This window comes from Brienomyrus brachyistius, chromosome 23 (genome assembly GCF_023856365.1).
Source record: "Brienomyrus brachyistius isolate T26 chromosome 23, BBRACH_0.4, whole genome shotgun sequence".
Taxonomy (NCBI): domain Eukaryota; kingdom Metazoa; phylum Chordata; class Actinopteri; order Osteoglossiformes; family Mormyridae; genus Brienomyrus; species Brienomyrus brachyistius.
The window spans coordinates 2,625,271-2,646,563 of record NC_064555.1 but is presented as its reverse complement, the minus strand read 5'-3'; the positions used below and the strand labels follow the sequence as shown (position 1 = coordinate 2,646,563).

The following is a 21,293-nucleotide window of genomic DNA, read 5'->3' as shown; positions in this document are numbered from 1 at the left end:
AATCACCCTGGTGTGTCTGCCTGTTGTCATGGCAACCACTGAAAGCACACCAGCCTGGTGATACGGTCTGCTGAGCTACACCCTCGTTGGCACAAAGGTCACAGTTTCTGTGTGAAAGATGTGAATTATTACACTCAGGAGTGATGACCTGGCACCTGAGACCAGGAAAGTGCGGAGCGGAATCTAGCCAATCCTCATTAATCCCGAAGCACATGTGGGCGGTGTGGCAGAAACCATAGCGACGGGCAATGTTTGTCCGGTAAACGGCAGGGAACGTCGCAGTCACGCACCCAGGTGTGGATACACGCACACGTACATCGTGGTGTGTGCAGGCGACCACACACATGCGGGCACGCGCCAGCCAATCCCAGCCCGGAGGAACCTCTGGTTGGCCTCCATAATGTCACACAAGAGGCTCGTGAATTTTTAAAATTTGTCATCGAAAAAGCTGCCCCAGGCGCCACCTACAGGAGGGTATTTGCAGAGCTGCATTTTCAAACAAAAAACGGAGGAGGAGGAAATACTTACAGCAGAACATTTTTACCTAATTACACAACTGGAAAAGTTACTTCTTCCACTGGATGGTCCTCAAATTTATTCTGCCTATCAGAGAGTTTCAGATCGTTCATTGGGAGGGAAGGGTGTAGGGTTGGTTTCAATATTGGTAGGCAGGGGCGCTGTAAAGGGGGGGTAAACGATGACGATTCTCGGGGCCCATGACTGAGAGGGGGCCCAGAGAAGCCCCCAATAAACTGTGTTGGGGGCCCTGTCAAGATTCTTTTCATGGGGCCCAAAATCCTTAGCAGCGCCCCTGTTGGTAGGGACCAAATCAGCTCCAACCCTTGTTAAAAGGATCTTGTCAGTGTGCATTAATTACATAATGAGATAATTACCGGGATGACATGAACAAACTCCCCTTCCAGGGACACTGCTGTCAACTATACTGTGGTCAAGAGACTGGCGGGTGGCTCACCTTGCCCTCATCTTGGAAGGTGACCTTCCTGGATGGGGGGTGACCTCGGCAGAGCCGCTGCGTTCCTCGGTCCCTACGCTGGGACGTGTAGCCCACGTGCTCGTAGATGGGGTTGGTGGTCATGCGAGAGATGTACTCAGCTGCCTTTGTCTCGATGTACAGCGTGATGAGGCCGTCCGTCACCAGGTCGTGGATTGACTCGAACCTCTTCTCCCCGACAAAGTGCTTCCCATCGTAGAAGAGTCTGTAGTTGAGTGTCTGGTTGCCAAACCTTCACGTAAGCAAATACGACAGGGATCAGGCCCGAGGGCTGGTTCATGGCGACCAAATGGCGTGTGATAGAATCTGGAATCACTGCGTCAGTGATGGAGAGCTATGAAACCATTATCAAAAGACACTGAAAAGAACTGTAGGGGCTGTCGAGGAGGAAAGCTTTGGTGTTTATCGAGAAGAGAAGATCTCTGGGCCAGCTGTGAGTGTGTAATGCAGTATCTCAGAGCAAGCTGTGAGTGTATAATGCAGTAACTTAGGGCCAGCTGTGAGTATCTAACACAGCACCTCAGGGCCAGTGGGCGAGTGTGTAATGTGGCAACTCAGGACAGTGTGAATGTGTAACGCAGCACCTCAGGGCCAGCTGTGAGTGTATAACGCAGTAATTTAGGGCCAGCTGTGAGTATCTAATGCAGTACCTCAAGGTCAGCTGTGAGTGTGTAACGCAGCACCTCAGGGCCAGCTGTGAGTGTGTAACGCAGCACCTCAGGGCCAGCTGTAAGTGTGCAATGCAATACCTCAAGGTCAGCTGTGCAATGTCAGTGTGCAATGCAATACCTCAAGGTCAGCTGTGAGTGTGTAACGGAGTACCTCAGGGCCAGTTTTGGTGTGTAATGCAATACCTCAGGGCCAGTTTTGGTGTGTAATGCAGTACCTCAGGGCCAGTTTTGGTGTGTAATGCAGTACCTCAGGGCCAGTTTTGGTGTGTAATGCCAGGGCCAGTTTTGGTGTGTAACGCAGCACCTCAGGGCCAGTTTTGGTGTGTAACGCAGTACCTCAGGGCCAGTTTTGGTGTGTAACGCAGTACCTCAGGGCCAGTTGTGGTGTGTAACGCAGCACCTCAGGGCCAGTTGTGGTGTGTAACGCAGTACCTCAGGGCCAGTTTTGGTGTGTAACGCAGTACCTCAGGGCAGTTTTGGTGTGTAACGCAGCACCTCAGGGCCAGTTGTGGTGTGTAACCGCAGTACCTCAGGGCCAGAGTGTGGGTTCCAGGTTGCCGCTGGCTCTCTCTGATGAGGTAGGCACCCTCGGCACTATCCAGAAGCTCGTCTGCACGCTCCCGTGAAACCATTCCGTGGAACCTGAACGCAACATGTACTTGTAACCAAACAAACAAATCCAGTGTAGAACCATCATTTATGATTCAACAGACGGCAGACAAGGTCAAATTCATTCCCCGATGTAACAATGATTTACAAAATGACGATCATGTTTGATTATCTCTGACTTTGTGATAATGTGCAATTGCAGACTCACTCTCTGCCGTAGTACTTTGGTCTGCTCTCCATCTGAAAGAATAAAAGATTTCCTTATTTCTAGGCAAGCAGTTATTTCGTTTTACGCAATATAGACTCGGCATGCGCTGACACACTTAACCACTAGGGGGTGCAGCGCAGACCAGAGGATGTCTATTTCCATCTCGGCTTAGTATTTAAAAAAACACATAATTACTGTTTTCTATCTGCCAGCTTTTTTGTAACTGTGTTACAGGCAGGAGTTTTGGACTGACGTTGCTGTTAATCCTGAGGATATACAGCACACAGAAACTAAAGTTTAAATAGTTGCCTTACTGTTTCGATTTAAATATCTGTCCATACAAAGCACCTTTTTCAGCCGTGAGTGTGCATTATATTGAGGCTGAGTACTACAGTTTGTTTAGCATAACAGACAACGGACGTGTGTTGTTTTAAAATACTTTGTGTTAAACTAAGTTATTCTGTCTGTGAAAAAAAGTAAAGCCTTGAATTCGGACTCCTTTCAGCGTGCTCTCAGTTCCATGTGATCATCGCGGGTGACATCACTGGCTGTCACATGATCTTGCGACAAAAGCTGAAGTTGTGGGTGTCTGAGGATTGCAACATTGCGCGGTTGCCCACGTCACCCTTGTGCACTCTAATAAACGCACGGGGCAAAGGACTTGGGCGACACACAGGGTGTTTATCAATAACTAGAATGCAAAGAATATACCGGTGTTCTTAGCGAGAGTGCTCTTGCGTTCTTTCCTCCCAAGAACAAACTCGGTGCATAATTAATCGTGGGATTGTTCTCGCAGGCAAGGATGCAACTGATGCATCACTGAATTCGGGAGAATGACATCAGGGGATTTTTTCCATCCTCCGTACTTCTCTTCTCAGTAAGGGAACTGTACTGTAGATGATGTCAAACGGGTATGCGAGACCACAAGAATGGTGAAGTAGGCATATTGACAAACACCCATAATCTGCTGAAGTGAGCAGCTGTGGTAAATAGTGAACTCACAAGATTTCACCTTGTGGAGCATCGGACGGCGGAAAGTTCCAGAACAAAAATGCTGTAAGAACGGTCAGGGGGCAGGCAGTTAATAACCTGTTATCTCCCAGCGCAGCGACAGCTAAATCGTGACACTGGTCACTGACTGGTCGTGGAAGCTACATAAAAACAAGACTGGCTGTTAAAAATGCCAAGAGTTTGTAGAATGATAGGTTGTACATTTCTGACAGCGCTGACGGACTGTGTGTGGGGCCCTGGAAATGCCATCGTTTGGGAATTTGCAGCACTGGCCCAGAGAAGACTGGCAACTTGGGTTTTGCAGTTGATGGCCTGAGAGAGTGTGTCATGTGACTCAGTCATGTGACTTGCTTCGTACACAAGCACTGAGCTGTTTGCATGTATACATCCCATACCATTCTAACACATCCCCAGACAGATAATCCCCAGCATGTAAAAGTGTTCATTAAAAGCTTCTTCCAACACTTTAACTCCAAAGGAGGTCTAAAGGCTGAAATCACTAATTTGCAGGATAGTAAGGGTCTTATAATTGAAAATAAAATTGATATAGTAAATGAATGTAATGATTATTTTACATGGGTGTTCACAGTAGAGAACATGAGTAACTTACCACCATTTAGTATGAATACAGTGTCCTCTATGACCAATATATGTATAACTGAGGTTGATGTGGTACTAAGCCTAGCTAAGCTCAAAATAAATAAATCGCAAAGCCCTGATGGTAACTTAGCTATAGTTTTAAAAGAGATGAAGGATATTATTAGCTAACCTTTAACTTTACTATTCCAGAAATCGTTACCTGCTGGTGTGGTACCCACCATGTTGATGCTTCCCACTCCTGCCAGTGTGGGGAAGCAATAAAAAAGGCCGATAGGATGTTGGGTTACATCTCTAGGTGTGTGGAGTTTAAGTCAAGGGAGGTGATGCTATGATTATACAATTCCTTGGTAAGACCCCACCTAGAATATTGCATGCAGGTTTGGTCACCATACCTTAAGAAGGACAATGCTGGCTTGGAAAAGGTGTAACGCAGAGCTACGAGAATGATTCCTGGTCTTAGATGAGTGTCTTATGAGGAGAGGTTAGCTGAACGGAATCTGTTTAGCCTCGAGCAAAGGAGACTAAGGGGGGACATGATCCCGGAATATAAGATTCTAACTGGTCTGGATGCTGTTCAGCCAAATGGCTACTTCAGTATCAGTTTGAATACTATAACTCATGGCCATAAGTGGAAATTAACGGGAGAACATGTTAAACTGAATTTGTGAAAGCACTTCTTTGCACAGCACATAGTTAGAGTATGGAATAGTCTTCCTGTTAGTGTATCGCAAGCTAAAACCCTGGGTTCCTTTAAATCAGAGCTAGATAAGATTTTAACAGCTCTGAGCTATTAGTTAAGTTCTCCCCAAACGAGCTTGACGGGGCGAATGGCCTCCTCTCATTTGTATAGTTCTTATGTTCTTATGTTCCTGCTTTGGCACACCGCTTTGGATAAAAGCTTCTACTAAATAAATAAATGTAGATGTAACGTTGAGCCGCGATTCTGGACACTCACCTCCTGAGGGCAGGTGACTCTCTTGGGGCGGGGAGCCTCCTGCTGTAGCTGGTACACTGCTCAAAATAAACACGTTATCAGCAGAATGGCTGCGTCTAATGACTGTATAACAACATATAACGTGCATATAATCAGGGCCGCCAACTCGCACGCATCTGGCTGAACACTCATGCTATCAGACTCTCACGCTCATGCGGAAAAACTTAAGGCAAATTATTCATTATAAACCTAAAATTAGCTACATCAAAAGTGTTGGGGTAGTTTGCAAACCCTTACACACGTGTAAATGCGTGTGCAGATTCGTTTCAAATCTCACTCCAGCCAGCTGACCGAAGTTGGCACCCCTGACATAATCGTTACACAGATCATTACCATCACTACCCGTAAGCCTAAGCGAAAGCTTCGCGTCAGACAATTATTCAGACTGATCCTGTCTGTTGGGGACACAGGTGGCCAGCTTGGATTCATGTGGATTTCGTTTCATTTCAGATGCGCTCATCCCCAGGCCTGTAATAAGCCAGACCCTCAGCCGGTGAAGTGCGGTGGCACAGGAGGCAGAGAAAACCACATTACTGGGGTCTGATATCGACCCCAACTTCATATTTCATTCTTGATGGCAGGTGGCTTTGAGGCCCAAAGCTAACACTAACATTTCATTATGAGGCCTGGGTCTGGTTGGAGGAAGGTGCCTCGTCACTGGGAGTTTGACTAATCGCCAAGCAGGAGCTCAGCCTTCATATCTGGGCTGCCCCAGGGCTCAGCTGGGTGCTTTGCTGCTGTTCTCCTGCTTCCTGTCGGGGCGGCAGGGGGGACATTTGTGTCGTAGTTTACATTTCGAGCCTTTTACTGTGAGCCAGAGCCCCCTCCGTCGCAGATCAAGCAGCTGGCAGAGGTGGAAAATTCCGGTTCAGAAAGTACAGATCCAGACCATGGTTTTGTATCACCCAGCCAGTTGAGTATTTTGGGAACGTGAATCTTTATACTCAGCTGATTGGGTGAAACGAAATCTTGGTCTGGATTTGTACTTTCTGAACCGGAACTTTCCACTTCTGCCAGTTAGGGGCTGAGGGTTCTTTCAGATGCTTAGACGTAACCAAAGTTCTGATGATCAGGGTGATGCCCAGGGGGAGGCGATGTCATTCCCAGAATTTGACTCCCACCCTCCAATCCTCATTTTCCATACAGCTAGCTGAGCTTCCCTCACAGTGTGAACCAGGCCAGTAGCACCTTCCCATCACGCGTGTCGGAGGCACCCTGACACCCGGCGGACTTTGACCGCACCGCTGCCACTGCTCTCCCCTCTGGGCCGCGTTCCTAGGCTGTGCAGACGTGCGCTGGGTGAGTGGGAAGGGCGGCTGGAAAATTACAGTACGGCAGGGTGTGGACTGGCGGTGGGGATTGAAAGACCTGAGTCACGCTCTTGTCACGTGTGTCCAATTTTCAAGCCACAAACTAATCCCTGTATACAGCGATTTAGGAATTTTCACCCGACGCACGAAACTATCTGTGCGCCTTTTGTGTCCGCGGACGGGCTGCAGTGAGGCAGGGTGTGTGGTCTGAAGCAGGACCAGGCTCGGTCTGTTAACTGGTATCGGCACAGGTGCTGTTTGGAATGTTGCCCCTGGCCACGACCCTCCAATCAGGAGCAGGAAGGGTTCTAGTAGCCAATCCATGTTCCTGGTGGGGAAGCTGAGGTAAACCCAGAGAGGGTTGGACCACAGCCACAACTGGGGCAAGATCAGGTGACTGGGGGAGCGGGGGGGGTAAAAAGTGCTGAAGAGGGTAGTGTGGAGCACAAGGATGAGCTGTTACCCACACCCTTCTGTTAACCGTATCCATCCTGTATCCCGGATGTCTCCTGTCCCTGTGTGGGCCCATAATTCTGATTCTAAGCTTAATAACTTAGGACAGATACACAGGAACAGGAATGCAGGTGTGTTAATGGGACCCACAGACAGTCTATGTTTTTGCTCCCTCCCAGCTCCCTGCCAGACAGTCCATGTTTTTGCTCCCTCCCAGCTCCCTGCCAGACCGTCTACATTTCACTGCCTCCCAACTCCTGGTGGGAGCAAAAACATGGACTGGCTGTGGGTCCCCGTGGACCGGATTGGGAGACACTGCACTAGAGAAAGTCGCTGAAGGGAGAGGAGGGTCCGGTACTCACGATAAGACTTCCATATGGGCGGCTGGAAATCCTCCGCATCTGTGAAGAAGAGGGGACGACCATTAGCAGGGGGCGTAAGATTGAGGGCCGTGGTGGCCGAGGAGCAGCGGTCCTGTCAGTGATGGCCATTCCTAGGTGAGGGGTCTCCAGCGACCCCAATTAGCCAGCACCCAGTGAGCCGAGAGAGTCTTTGCAGCTGTTGTGGACGATGCGACCAAATCCTGGAAAAAAACAGCCTGCACTGCTCGAGTGATTGACCCGGTCACCTGCCAAAATAGCAGTTGTGGCACTGGGTACAACATTAACCTATTTACCCATCCATTCATACCACTTATTCCATTAGAGGGTCATGCTGAGTTAGCCAGTAGGGACCAGCAGGCATGGGGTAACCTGGATGGGATGCCAGTCCACAGCAGGGCACACACACACACGCACACAGACACACACACACACGCACACATACACACGCGCACACACACACACACGTTTGTATTCATATTTTATTGCAACTCTTTATTCACTTCTATGGGGAAAAACCCTAATCCCAATCACATCCCCCTTAACCCCCACCCAGCTCTAACCATAAGTAACCAAACAAAATACAAGACTTTTAGGATTTTTACTTTTTTGATTGTATTCACAATTTTTTTTTATAAAATTGAGGTTATCCTTCTAGGGACCTAAACATGCCCACCAAGGTAAAATGTTTTAGGTTTTTATCACATGGTGGGGAGATCTGGTCCCCTCAATGTGGGTGAGTACCAGAGAACGCAGGGACACAGGGAAGTCAGGAGAACATGAGTATAATCGGGGCGGGAACACGACACATCATAAACTGCCACATCCCTCCCCTGCTCCACATTACCATCGATAAGAACCATGTGACTTCCCAATCCCCGCCTCCACCATCTTCCTCATGCTAATTTTGTCACTTCCTTTGAGGATGTCATTGCCGTATTCGCTATGTTTAATTCGAGGCTTCGGGGCACCCGGCAGAATTCATGTGCCTCCCCACCCCCCCAGGAGGGAGACAGCTGATGATCGGCGTCTAAGGAAGGCAGGATGACTCAGAAGCTGGAGGGGGGAGGGCCGCGGGATGTCGCGGGATGTCGCGGGGTCTAATTCGGGATGGGCGCAAACGCCACTGCGGCGTGACATTCAATCGGCGGGTTTTAATTGGACGTCCGGCACGGCGACCCGATAGTAAAATCCACGGCGCCGAGCACCATCTCAGCAGCAACGTGAGAAGCTCCCGCTGCATCCAATCAGTGCTTATGGGCACATTTCCTGCGTTTAATTATGTTCTTTGCAGTCGTTCAGATTATAGACATTTAAAGCCCCACTTTCGTTCAAATATGGTATGAAAACGTTAATGTTACATTTCTATTTATTTGTATAGTTTTCATCCAAGGAAAAGTACAGGTGAGGCAGCAGGGTCACGCAGGCAGCACCTGGAGCGTATCTGGGGTGTAATAAGAGGCACTGCACGCGGCGGCCGCAGAGGAGAGGCACTGCACGCGGCCGCCGCAGAGTAGAGGCACTGCACGCGGCGGCCGCAGAGTAGAGGCCCTGCACGCGGCGGCCGCAGAGTAGAGGCCCTGCACGCGGCGGCCGCAGAGGAGAGGCCCTGCACGCGGCGGCCGCAGAGGAGAGGCACTGCACGCGGCGGCCGCAGAGTAGAGGCACTGCACGCGGCGGCCGCAGAGGAGAGGCACTGCACGCGGCGGCCGCAGAGGAGAGGCACTGCACGCGGCGGCCGCAGAGGAGAGGCCCTGCACGCGGCGGCCGCAGAGGAGAGGCACTGCACGCGGCGGCCGCAGAGGAGAGGCACTGTACTGTGATAAGAAGCACACAGCGGCGGTCTCTCTGCAGACTTCCTCGTTCTGGGTCAGACAGGGCTGCCCGGATACGCCAAAAAGCGAGTGTGGCGGCCGTTTAATCCGACTGGCCTCTATTTCAGGAACAAGAACAGACCCTAACCCTACCTCCCGCTACAAGCATTTTTAAAATTCTTTAAAAATGCAAAAATAGCACTTGTGCACAGTTCCCCTTTCATTTGTATTCATGTATTCACAAGCCTCTGATTATTCCCAGACTCATCCACGGACACGAGCCCGATGCGGGAGGGGCCGTGCTGACCCACAGATGCATTTAAGACCCCAAAAGGTCCCCTGATCCGCTTGAGGCCCACGCGACCCGCCCCCCCCTTCATCCTCAAAGATCCCTCCTAACCCCCACTACCTGTCAGAAAGTCTGCTTCTCTGCTATCATAAAGGGGGGGGGGACAGACAGAAGGTGGCACATCGACACACTTCTTGCGGATGCGTGAGGTAAGCCGACCCCCCCTCCCCCGTCACTGGTCGATTGCTCTTCATCCCCCACAGTTTTGTCTTCCTCCTCTCCTCCTGAACCTACCACAGATGTTTTTGGCTCCCATCCTCTCCTCCCCAGGGCTTCGCTTCATGCTAATTTTAATGCTGGGTAGCGTCACTAAAAATAACGTGAAGTGAATCAAAGACAATGTGCTAATCCGTCGTTTCGGTTCGTCACGAGCCGTCGGATGTGTCTGCATCAGCCTGGGGAGGGGTGCTCAAGATGGCCTGGGAGCGAGGGGACTTATGGGTGGCACATCTGCTGACTGGGGGCACCCTCAGGCTCTTTGTTGCCCCCAAGAGGACAGTCATTGTAAGTGCTGCAGTCAATTATTCAACAGCCAGAGATTCAGAACTGGCATATGGTAATCAGCTCAGAAGCAGGATGGAAGTTCAGGTCAGGACAGATGTGGAGTGACAGAACTGAAACCTCAGTGCCCATGAGGAGAATTTTGACACAAATAAACAGATTATTTAAATTTTCATGGTGCACTCTGAGAAATCCTGGAAATCCTGGATAGCTCCAACATTATTGTAGGACACATGTTCTGCTTTGAAGGGGAAGCTTCATCAGAAATTGACGGAGACTCATGCTTATGGTATTGAGGTGGCCCACTGGGCCGAGGGGTCCGAACACACGCAGAACCTCAATGCCACCATATCACTGTGGTGACTGGTGACTGGCATCTAGCCATGTCATCAGCGGGAGACTTTCAGGTTTCTGGGTGAGCTTGGCTCTACTCCAGGTGAGCTATGTACCACCGCCTGTCCTCGGACGCGTCCGCAGCATATGGCCGCAGACCCAAGCTGGGCCGGAGATGGACTTTTTGTTTGTTTATTTATTTTCACGCCGGCTCTCTGCAAATCGGGATTCTGGCACCAGGAATCCTAGGCAAGCTGTAGTGGAAATCAGGACATGGGCCGGGATCGCTCTCCCACTCTCATGTGTTCATGCACACACACACACACACACACACACGCCGAGTTAAACACAGCGTCCCATAATCTCTGAATTGGGTGTAGAGAGGCCATCTGGCTGCCACGCTGCCACCCCGCTACATCGCACCCGGGGCCCTGAGCCGCATTCCATCGCTGGGAGCATCATCGCCGGTGCCCTGAGAACTGCTGCTCCTCCGTGTTTCATTTCATCCCTTCTTTCTTGCTTTCATTGCATTCCGTGTGATGTCGTTACACCCCATTGCTCCTTTGATGTGATCTCCTGAAGGATCCGTGATGTCTCTGCTGTGGAGAGTGAGCCATAACATGCAGACACATCCCCCCCCCACCCCCAGCATCTCTGATGGATCCCTTTGATTTTGAACAGACCGTCAAATATGAGGGGCACAGACAATGCGTAAGGATAAATAAGAGGAGCACAGACAGTGTATATGAGGAGAAATAAGATGTTACAAGATTCTGGGTCCTGTAAGGAGTTTGCCAGTATGACTTGTAAAGACTGTTTAAAACTAGTAAGCCCTTCTCAGCAGCATCTGTAGTGAGCAGCACACTCAATGAAACGCACGCATCTAACCCAATTTTCGAGTCACGTGACTGACGGCACAGAGGCCGCCTGTACCTGTAATCAATAATGGATGCAGAAGAAGCAGATGCATTAAACATCTGTCACCGTGATGCCGAGCATCGCTCTTCATTTAGAGCAGCAGACTTCAGTCGTAAAACTGCGATTTAATAGCCTCCGCTTTTCACTGCCAAAGGAGGGGGCTACCCTGAGCTGAGGATCGTCCAGCAAGGAAGATCTCCAAGGAGACGACGTGACTGTAATGCTACTATCACCGGGGCAGTGAGGGGATGCACAGATCCCGTTCCCAGCACACACACTCCGGCGCGCACGCGGTGAGAGCGCGCCAGAACTCACACTGACACATCTGACACTTGGCAAAGTGGAGACTCGGGTCTCTGGCTTCTCTTCAGCACTAGCGCAGCTTCGTTTGTCGAGTTTCCTCCCCATATGTATCTACAAAGCATTGAGGAGGCACATGCTGCTAATAAATAACTGCACACACGTTAGGTCAACACGTATACATACATCTAGGGCAATAAAACACGCAACATAACGAAGAATTACGACATGCATTTGCGTTTCCCTACGCTTGTTTCTACACGATTCTGGGGCTGTTTTAGCAAAAACGCGAAACGTCCTTGCCTTCACCCGGCTTATTTCTTCCGAAAGGAGAGCTTACAGTTATGCAAAAAAATGTAAATTACAGTATTAGTTTCAGTAAAACGCAACCCCGACGCTGCAGAACCGCAGAGGGAGAGAAAAGAATGAATTGTGCAGCTCCGCAGACCAATTAGACTGCCTGAGCTTTTCTGCGAGTAGCGATTACACGGCGGGTAAGAGGGCTTTTTTGGTTCTGTTCAGTGCCTTCTCCAGTGGCCTCATGGGCACCATAAAATATATCCCTCCAAATTCTGTCTTTTATTATGCACGTTGTATTATATGTAATATAAACATAAGAATCTGCCACTTACTTACTCTAAACGAAGCGCGAGCGCCTACAAACACACTACATGACACAAACATACGTTTAACTCCGTAAAAACCCTCTCCTTGCCCGATAAATGGCTCTCACCGGCAGAATAAATGTTCATTTCTTTGAGATACGCGGGGTTCGCAATACAGAGACCAGCAATCCTGATGCGCAAGCAGATAGCCGGCTCTTTGCCCCGCCGGTTTCTGCTAAACTCTGCAACTGCAAGTGTTTTATTGATGCAGTCTGATCGTCAGTTAATTAAGACTTTGGAGTAAAATAATGATGTAATGTACATTAGAAATTTCAGCAAAGAGTTTGCTTGTGGGGGGAATGATTCGGCCGTGTTTTAGAGAGACATCATGCTTGTTTTTCACTGAAAGGTTTTTGGGTTTGGCGAAATAAAGAGCTCAGCCCTCCCTAGCCCGGATTCCCATAAATCCACAAAACACGTGCCGGTTTTTAACACATGCTGAGCTACACAAGCTACCCATGTCTCACAAAAAAGGATCAAACCAGTTGGATCACCAGACCATACGGCCATCAGAAAATACGTTCAAGAGACCGCATGTTAGGGCACCTAATGAATGAACGGGCTCTTAGTCACAGACGGTGCATTCTGAGCTTGGTTTGCGCAACCATCCGACTCGGTGAAGTCAGTCAGGCTGGGCAGGGCAGGGCTGTAACGGCACATTGAGCCAGCTGACATCCACGTTTGGAGCACATGGCAAACCGCAACGCAGCCCCACCCGCCCTTGCTCCCTCTGCGGGGGTGAGAATTCATCCTAAAACTCAGCAGTAGCTTATGCTGGGAAGGAGCAAATCCCTGACCGGTTCACAATTCCCTTGCCCCAGATCTGTCCACGTCACGCCATGGAAATAGAGTTTCACCTCCTGAGGACAGGAGGCGGATTAATGCACAGGCTACCCTAGGCTACAGTCTAGGGCCCCAACGAACAACAGGGCCCCATCCAACATGTGTATGTCAATGCTGATGTCACCCTCGGGCCCCCAGATAAATTAATCCACCCCTGGCAAGACATCCGCAAAACATCCTGATGATGGGCTTGAAAATCAAAAGATAAAGACCATTCCGGCAAAACACAAATTGAATATCAATGATACTCATGAAACACTTGGCTCAGAAAATGAAAACCATGGCGTAGTACAGGGTACCATTACAGGGTCAGGGGGGCCTGGAGCATATCCCAGAAAGGACAGCTTACAAGACAGGTGACGCCCTGGACAAGGGACACCCGCAACAGGAGACACCTGAGACAGGGGACGCCCCGGACAAGGGACACCCGCAACAGGAGTCACCTGAGACAGGGGACACCCCGGACAAGGGACACCCGCAACAGGAGTCACCTGAGACAGGGGACACCCCGGACAGGGGACACCCGCAACAGGAGACACCTGAGACAGGGGACGCCCTGGACAAGGGACACCCGCAACAGGAGACACCTGAGACAGGGGACACCGACAACAGGAGTCACCTGAGACAGGGGACGCCCCGGACAAGGGACACCCGCAACAGGAGACACCTGAGACAGGGGACGCCCTGGACAAGGGACACCCGCAACAGGAGACACCTGAGACAGGGGACACCCCGGACAAGGGACACCCGCAACAGGAGTCACCTGAGACAGGGGACACCGACAACAGGAGTCACCTGAGACAGGGGATGCCCCGGACAAGGGACACCCGCAACAGGAGACACCTGAGACAGGGGACGCCCTGGACAAGGGACACCCGCAACAGGAGACACCTGAGACAGGGGACACCCCGGACAAGGGACACCCGCAACAGGAGTCACCTGAGACAGGGGACACCGACAACAGGAGTCACCTGAGACAGGAAACACCCCGGACAAGGGACACCCGCAACAGGAGTCACCTGAGACAGGGGACGCCCCGGACAAGGGACACCCGCAACAGGGGACACCCCGGACAAGGGACACCCGCAACAGGAGACACCTGAGACAGGGGACACCCCGGACAAGGGACACCCGCAACAGGAGACACCTGAGACAGGGGACACCCAATAGTTGGGAGTAGAATCTGGACTGTTGGAAGATAAATCCACACAAAATTCTATACTCCACACCCACAGATCCTGTAGCTGAACCCACAGCCCTGGAGAGGTGGGGCTATAGTGCTACTCGTTAAGCCACTGGTCTAAGGTGGAGCCACTAAACCACCTAAACGTAAGCGATGGTGGCCTTGGACTCGGCAGACCTCCCTGTTTTCAGAGCAAACATCTCAATAGTAAAGTTCATGTCCGTTAGAAGTGGGTTTTTTTTTCCGCTCCTGGCTAAAAGAAGCCGATTCGCAAGGGAGCACAACTGCACACAGTCCCCACCCAAGTGCTGTTTGATGGAGCCGAAATCACTATGAATACAGCCTCCAGTCTTCTCTGATGAAAATGGTGGATCGTGGGGTGGAGGGGGGAGGTAGGAGATACAGATATTCAGCTGAGGTGAGGACAGGGGTTGGGTGGAAAGGGAGGGTTAGGGTACATTCCCCCCCCCCCTGCTGAAATAATCCCTGGAATGATGCAACCAGAAAATAGACAAACAGCCATGCAGTGAATGATTTGCTCTGCATGACATTTAAAGCGTGTTTTTGGCTCAGATTATTTGTGGCTTGGAAAATGTATATTTGTCTTTCTCGGCCGCATAGAAAAATCTTTCTCAAAATAGTAAACACAGTTAATTTAAGAGGCATCTCCAACTGGCAGTGACCTCTCTCACACCGACAGAGCATGTCAGGCAGTTTTCAAAAACAAATAAGAAAGCAGATCCCAGCTTCTGGCTCGGAAACGTGTGGAGAGATGCTGTGCTTGGATCCCACCTCGCCGATCGCTGAACAGAAGAGAGACGCTGAGCTGCGTGGGCCCACCGAACACGCACACGCGTAGACGGTACCCACGCAGCGGTGAGTCAGCACGTCACCCCATACATATCCATGCATGTTAATCGAGTCCCAGCTGTCCATCAGAACCTGGAGCCATGACTCAGAAGACAAGCTGAGAGCTGCTCTGTGATGTGATGATTTCATCGTCCCCCCCCCCCCCCAACCCAGGCCAACACTGGGGCACAGAGCGATGAGTGTATGTTTGGCTTGTGAAACATGGGGAGGGTGTAAATGTTGCAGGGGAGGGGCAGGGCTGTGGGAAAAACCTCTCGATTCACCCGGAATGCCGTGATGCTTTATTGGCTGTTTGCATGAGTACAGGTACATTCAAATTCTTTCATTTTCACATATCCCATCATGCTCTCCTTTGAGACGTATGCAGGTGAGAGTGAAGCTTCGGTTTAGCCATTTATCCAGGAAGGGGTTTAGGGCGGAGCCCAAGGGCCTGACGGCGATACGACTGTTATGCTGATCATGAGATTCAAACTGGCGACCTACCGATCACAGAGACCACACACCGGCACCCAGACTGGCTTGCGCAGAGGGGAGAGGTCAGGCGCCCAACCCAGCTTACCTGGGTTTATGATTCTGCTCAGATGCTGATAAAATCGACCCGTTCCATCCTGCAGTTGCCGTGCCCTTTAAATCTGCTCGTCTTCTGGAAGAACACGCGTCCTGCAGCTCCTACCAGTTATCTGATGTCTGTTGACATGCTGTTTCAATTATCTCCTGCTGAAATGCCGCTTGTGGCCGTTTATCTGGACGATGTCAGACTCCGCCACCCCAGGGATTCCGGGCCGGTGTGTGATTTCACCTACCCACTTCAGTTAGTGTGTGTGTGGGGGGGGGGTGGGGGGGGGTGGGGGGGTTACCGGGAAATTGCCAGCCTTCCGTATAGCTATTGTAGGGCTTTGCTCAGTAGGGGCTCAGCGAGGAGTCCGACAGGCTCCCCCCTCCAGGGCCCGGCCCCCACTATGTGTTCAAGACGTGTTCACTTGGGTTTCTCTGAATGCTCTGGTTTCCTACCATTGTCCAAAAACATGTGATTGTGCAAACTAGAGTCTCTGATTGTGTGACTGTTGTGTGATAGAATGTCATCCAATCCCATTTGTCTCCTGCTTAGATAGCTGTGTTTCCTATCTCACCATGACCCTGTACCGGATGATTGGTCATGGAGGATGGATGGATGGATGGATAGACGGACAGACAGACGAACAGATGGATGGATGGACCACTTGTTCTATACAGGGTTGCACTGATTGTTCAAAATACTGCTTTGAATTTGAACCACGAAAGCCGATAAATACGCTGAGTATCTAAGAGCATCCCACAGATACAACATGTTGTATGCGGCCAGGCTCTATGTGGGATCGGCCACTGCTTCCCAGTGGATGTGCACCGGTCTGATGCTGGGAGTAGTTGCTGAAGTCCCAAAAGTGAAAAGCCATTGCAGACGTCAAGCACCTCGTCAGCGAAGCTGCTTAAGACTTTAACAGTGGGATGTTTCACAGGAGAAATTCGGCTGAGGTGTCCTGCTCCAGGGTGGGAAAGCAGGGTCTCGAACCAGAGATCCAGAAATCACAAAACCGAGGCCTTAATCGCCGGGCCGCTGAGCCGTTCCTGCTGCTAGATTATACCCTCGCTCTATAAATGCCCCTCGCCTCCGCATTTCAAGAAAACTGCCCACAGTAACAAAACAAATCGGCACCCGATGCACACGCAAAAAAGAGTAACGAACGCTCAGACAGCATCCATCCCTCTGGTGAGCACTTATAGCATAATGCGAGGCAGGCCTCAGATTTGCCGGGAGAACGTCACAGGCTGAAGGACCCCAACGTAGGATCTACTGAATAACACTCAACTCATATAATAACACCTCCAATCGTTTAGTTCCCAGGCAACTGCACGGCACATTACCTCACCGTACAGCAGGCCGACGCGAATCACGCCAGTGGTCCAGCACCTAATAATCCTTCTCCAACCTGTGACAATGACACAGAAGGGTCAACACTAATAACGACAGCCTTAAATTAAATGTCTGAAGAGCAGAGGCACACAGGGGGTGAAATGTCTCAATTTTCTACGATAAAAGCCCGGCGTACGTGTTGGTGAATCCAAAAAGTTCATCCCCATGACAGGTGTTTATGAATATTCACTGACATTCAGATTCTCACCTGTTCAGTCTCAAATTTAATTATTACCAGTGAGCCTGCAGTTGTTATACAGTGAAATATATTCCACCAAATTAAAAACCCGCTGAATTTGAGAACGACCTTCAGCAGGGGAGAAAGCAACCTAACAAAAGGCCCCCCTCTTGAAAATTAACTGCCTGCGGTTCAGTGTGAGAGCTGGGGAGGAAATTCAGCAGCGTGCTGTTTATAGATTATCGCACTCATTAGCATCGATGAAAAACCGCGGCCGTTCGCTTTGAGCAATTTGCATTGCTTAACTCGCCTCACCCTTCTCAAGAACGCAGAAAATATATTCGGTTTGAAAAAATATATAGGCCTATGAAAATGCAGAATCGGAATATGGTGTCAGGTGTTTGTAAGATCATCTGGGAGATAAATCTTTTCGAGCTCTGCTCAAAATATAATAATATAACAATAAAAACTAGTATTCTGCATTTTTTCCGCTTTAATACCCACACCTGCTCCATGCCTTCAATTTAGCATCGTCTGTGTGGCTTTAAAACAAGTCTCATTGCAGCATAGCCTAGAGGAAACTATTTCAGAAGCAGAGACGAGTTTATCGCCGAGACACACGGACAATTTTATTACAAAACTACATTCCAAAGAAATCCTCTTCCTAAAAGCCAATACACAAGCTCCAGTTCATATGAGAGCATAATAAAAACAGTCAGGGTGAGTTTTTAAGGATACACACTCCGTCATCTCTACCGGAGGGACATTAATCTGAATGTATTTTATGAATTGCCGTTTTTCCTGAATGTGCATGCGCTGCAGGAAAACTACAATCAATAAGTGCATTTCTGCATTTCTGTTCTCAGCCCATCTGTCACACCACGTAGGCATACCGTCGTCCTGTATGTTAATTTGCACACGATGTTGCGGGAGAAGTGGTGAATGAATATATGAAAGGACCATAGGCGTCATGAGGTCCAATCGGTATTTTAGCCTCGATGGCAATTTTACTTTGAGCCAAGTCCCAGGTAAACTTGACTTGGCCCCTGATCTCTTCAATAGCTAGAAACGCCCCTAGAAAGAACCACGTCCGCTAATGCAACGACCACGTCCATGATTTAAACACTCAGCACAAGCCCCCAATACACCTGAACGCACAAATGTCGTTTCCGTACGTCGATCATCAGCTTAACGGCAACATGAAGAAAGGGAGAATTTTTCCGGAAAGAAAGTTTAAAATATCCTTGGAAGTTACGCTGAACAGGAATCTTTCAATAAAACATGCTGGGAGATATATCACCGGCTAATGGCAAACATTGATCCAGCGCTGTAAAAACTTATCGAGCGGCGGGGTACACTGTCTATCCGAAGGCCGGCGCGAGGTCGTGATGCATGATCAAGCAAGCCGCCGAAAAACAGATACAGAATAAACTTATAGAATAAACCAATTTAACAATGCATCATGTAAACAAATTACAAACACTGATACACACTTTCAGGCAATAAATAATCAGCATTACAAAGTAATTTTCTCCGTATTTGTAAATTACACAGGGACATACAACATTAAGAATCTAACAACAAATATTTGTATTAGATTGCTGTGGTTTGACTGTGATAAAGACTGCAGTAGGCCTACTCTATTTTATTTCTGATAAACAACGATTGACTTTAAGCCAAGACGTCTATTGTAGAATAAACTATCATCAATTTACTGCAGCTGGGAACACGGCGACTGCATAACGCCACACCTACTTAATGTGTTAAGGGGCATTTAAAATAGGATATAAGCATTAACGCTTAAAAATGTACGGGTCTTTCTTATTTGATAGATTAAGAGGACGCAGGTTTAACCCATGCATTAATATCCAAGCTCACTTCAGATTTTTCTGTAACACTTTGTCGAATCACCTGGAGAAAAGTGTTTGTCCTCTCCTGTATAACCGAGCCGCTAATTTTACACGAGAGGTTTTGCCAAAAATACACCTGTATCTGTAAGCTTTGTCAGATAGGCACCCGGCACACACTTCTGTATCTACAACAGCCTAAGAACAACAGGATCCTTTAAAAACTGGTTGTAGACTCGCACACATAGGTCCTATTCTTCTTCTTTCGGTCTTATGTCTTACGACGACGTTTGATTACAGCCTTATTCTCCCAAAGGTAACCCGAGGAAATATTCACAGAAATCACATGTTCACCTTCCAGCAAATAAATGCCATGTTAAAGCGAGGCAATTAAAAATGCACAATAATAGCATATAAACAAAATCATACTTGAAACTCCGGCATCAGAACTACACAATAAGTAGCCTACACTTACGCAGTTCCCGCACTGCCTCTAACTACTGCGGAAAACTGTTAGAAATCCAAAGTGCTCAGTTTAATAATTCCGCGCAGATCTTTGAGAAATTACATATCGATCCCAGGTCTTCTAAGTTAAATTGACATATCAATGGGCCGGATGGGTGGAGGTAGGAACTGAAGCCTTGTACATTGTCAATCTGAAGTACGGTGCGCAGTTACCAATGGGTGCTGGAGAAAGGCTCATAGAGCGATTCTATAATCCTGGTGGGGGGGTTTGGGTACGGGGATCGGGAGGAACCGAGAGCTTCAAGGAGCCCGCCACCAAATCGCAGATAATGACAGTGTGCACACAGAGTTCGGCCCATTGGGACGCTACCCGCAGAGACAATTAACTCCTTCCGGACAATAATGTAGTTTTCATGGTGTAACAGTTTGCTGCAGATGCAAAACAGTCTTATTATCACATGCCTTCCCGTATGTATACACGCATTTCATCGTCAAAAACCCGATCCGTTTCCAGTAACGCACAATGAAATTGTGTTACATATATGCAACGTTGTCGTTGGCATGTAAAGCTATCTTTAGACGAGTTCAAAGCCCCAGCGTTGTGACAGCTAAAAGTAGAAGGTTTACAGTGAACGGGTGATGATGATGAACGATTTATTTTAGAGCATTCTCACCGGAGGACACGGACGAGCCAGAAAGACTGGAGTTACTGGACGCTGCCATCCCGGACACCAGGTCTTCAGCTGTTTTACACGCACGCAGTCCGGGTGCGTTCGGCAGAACCTCCCGGAGATCCGTCCATCTCGCTTAGAGACCCGCTGTCGCTTCTTGCTTCAGGAGAAAAAAGAAATCAGCACATATTTCCAGTACACCTTTTCCTTTTTTTATCTTGTTGCACGACGCTCTCTCGGATCCCTCAAAAATCGCATAGGGGTTTGAATCGGCGTCGCGATTTGCGATTAATGACAGTCGCGCAGTCCTCCCCTAAAAAGACGAGTATATTTCAAACAGGCACTTTAAGCCGATAAAAGTTTTCCAGCTATTTGCAAAAATTGGTGGGATGTTGCCAATATCCCTTAAAGTTCATGCAAAATATATGTATGCCACCGAAGCCTTCGCCATGTTGAATTAAAGGGAGTTACTGTATCTTTTCCATGTGCCACTTAAAGACTGGTAATAAACACACAGTGTACTGGCCGCGCCGATTCCGCCTTCTTAAAGTGGCAGAGTGACCAGGCAGTAAGCATGTTCATTTACAGATCACCGCAGTCACCTCCCGGCCCTACAGAACCGCGCAGGCTGTCTCTCGGTCGCACCCAGACTATTTGCGGCACATGCATCGCACGCACTTACGTGCGTTTTGTCACAAGCATATTTCGCTTCACATGCTGGATTTTCGACACAGTGTCTGGCGGCGACTGGTGATAGACGGCGCAGTGCACGAGACAAATCTGGCCTATCGCTGCTTAGCCTATGTGTGAGTTAATTTATAATAAGGACCATCTCATGAGAAACTCCCGAAATATACGCCCATTTGCTGTATCTCTTAATACTCATCGTATTTACTGCATGGTAATGGAGTGAACGCCAGGCTATTTGTTCAAACGCGCTGTCAAGCCCAAACTTGAATGAAAATGTTGCCGGGAAGAACGCTGCATGGAAAGGATTTCTCCATTCCCATACCTTCTGCCAGAGCAGGCTGCAGTCTGCAGATTAACGTTAGTATATTATTAATTTGCCAAGCAAACCCAGAAGGGCAAATGTTTGTTTCATACTGTAATACATTTCAGGGATTTAAATGTCCGAAAGATCGTAAACCTCTTCGGAT

General features: G+C 49.1%; 1 protein-coding gene across 8 annotated transcripts in view; it reads right to left on the bottom strand.

Annotated features, from left to right (window-relative positions):
• Window positions 1-20,956, bottom strand: part of LOC125719289 (beta-chimaerin-like) — a 29,833-nt gene extending 8,877 nt beyond the window's left edge. For 6 of the 8 annotated variants that reach the window (XR_007385059.1, XR_007385060.1, XR_007385058.1 and 3 more), the window contains exons 1-6: window positions 20,140-20,798; window positions 7,231-7,269; window positions 5,067-5,122; window positions 2,501-2,532; window positions 2,212-2,325; window positions 974-1,244 (exon numbers count right to left, since the gene is read on the bottom strand). Coding sequence is in view for 3 of the 8 variants with exons in the window: in XM_048993937.1 (XP_048849894.1) it covers window positions 974-1,244; window positions 2,212-2,325; window positions 2,501-2,532; window positions 5,067-5,122; window positions 7,231-7,269; window positions 20,140-20,188 (561 nt within the window). In the remaining 5 variants the exon portion in view is untranslated. Of the gene's footprint in view, window positions 1-973; window positions 1,245-2,211; window positions 2,326-2,500; window positions 2,533-5,066; window positions 5,123-7,230; window positions 7,270-20,139; window positions 20,799-20,818 lie in introns of those variants that run through there. The other 2 variants (XM_048993938.1, XM_048993939.1) reach the window with 2 other exon arrangements.
• Window positions 20,957-21,293: the final 337 nt, after the last annotated feature.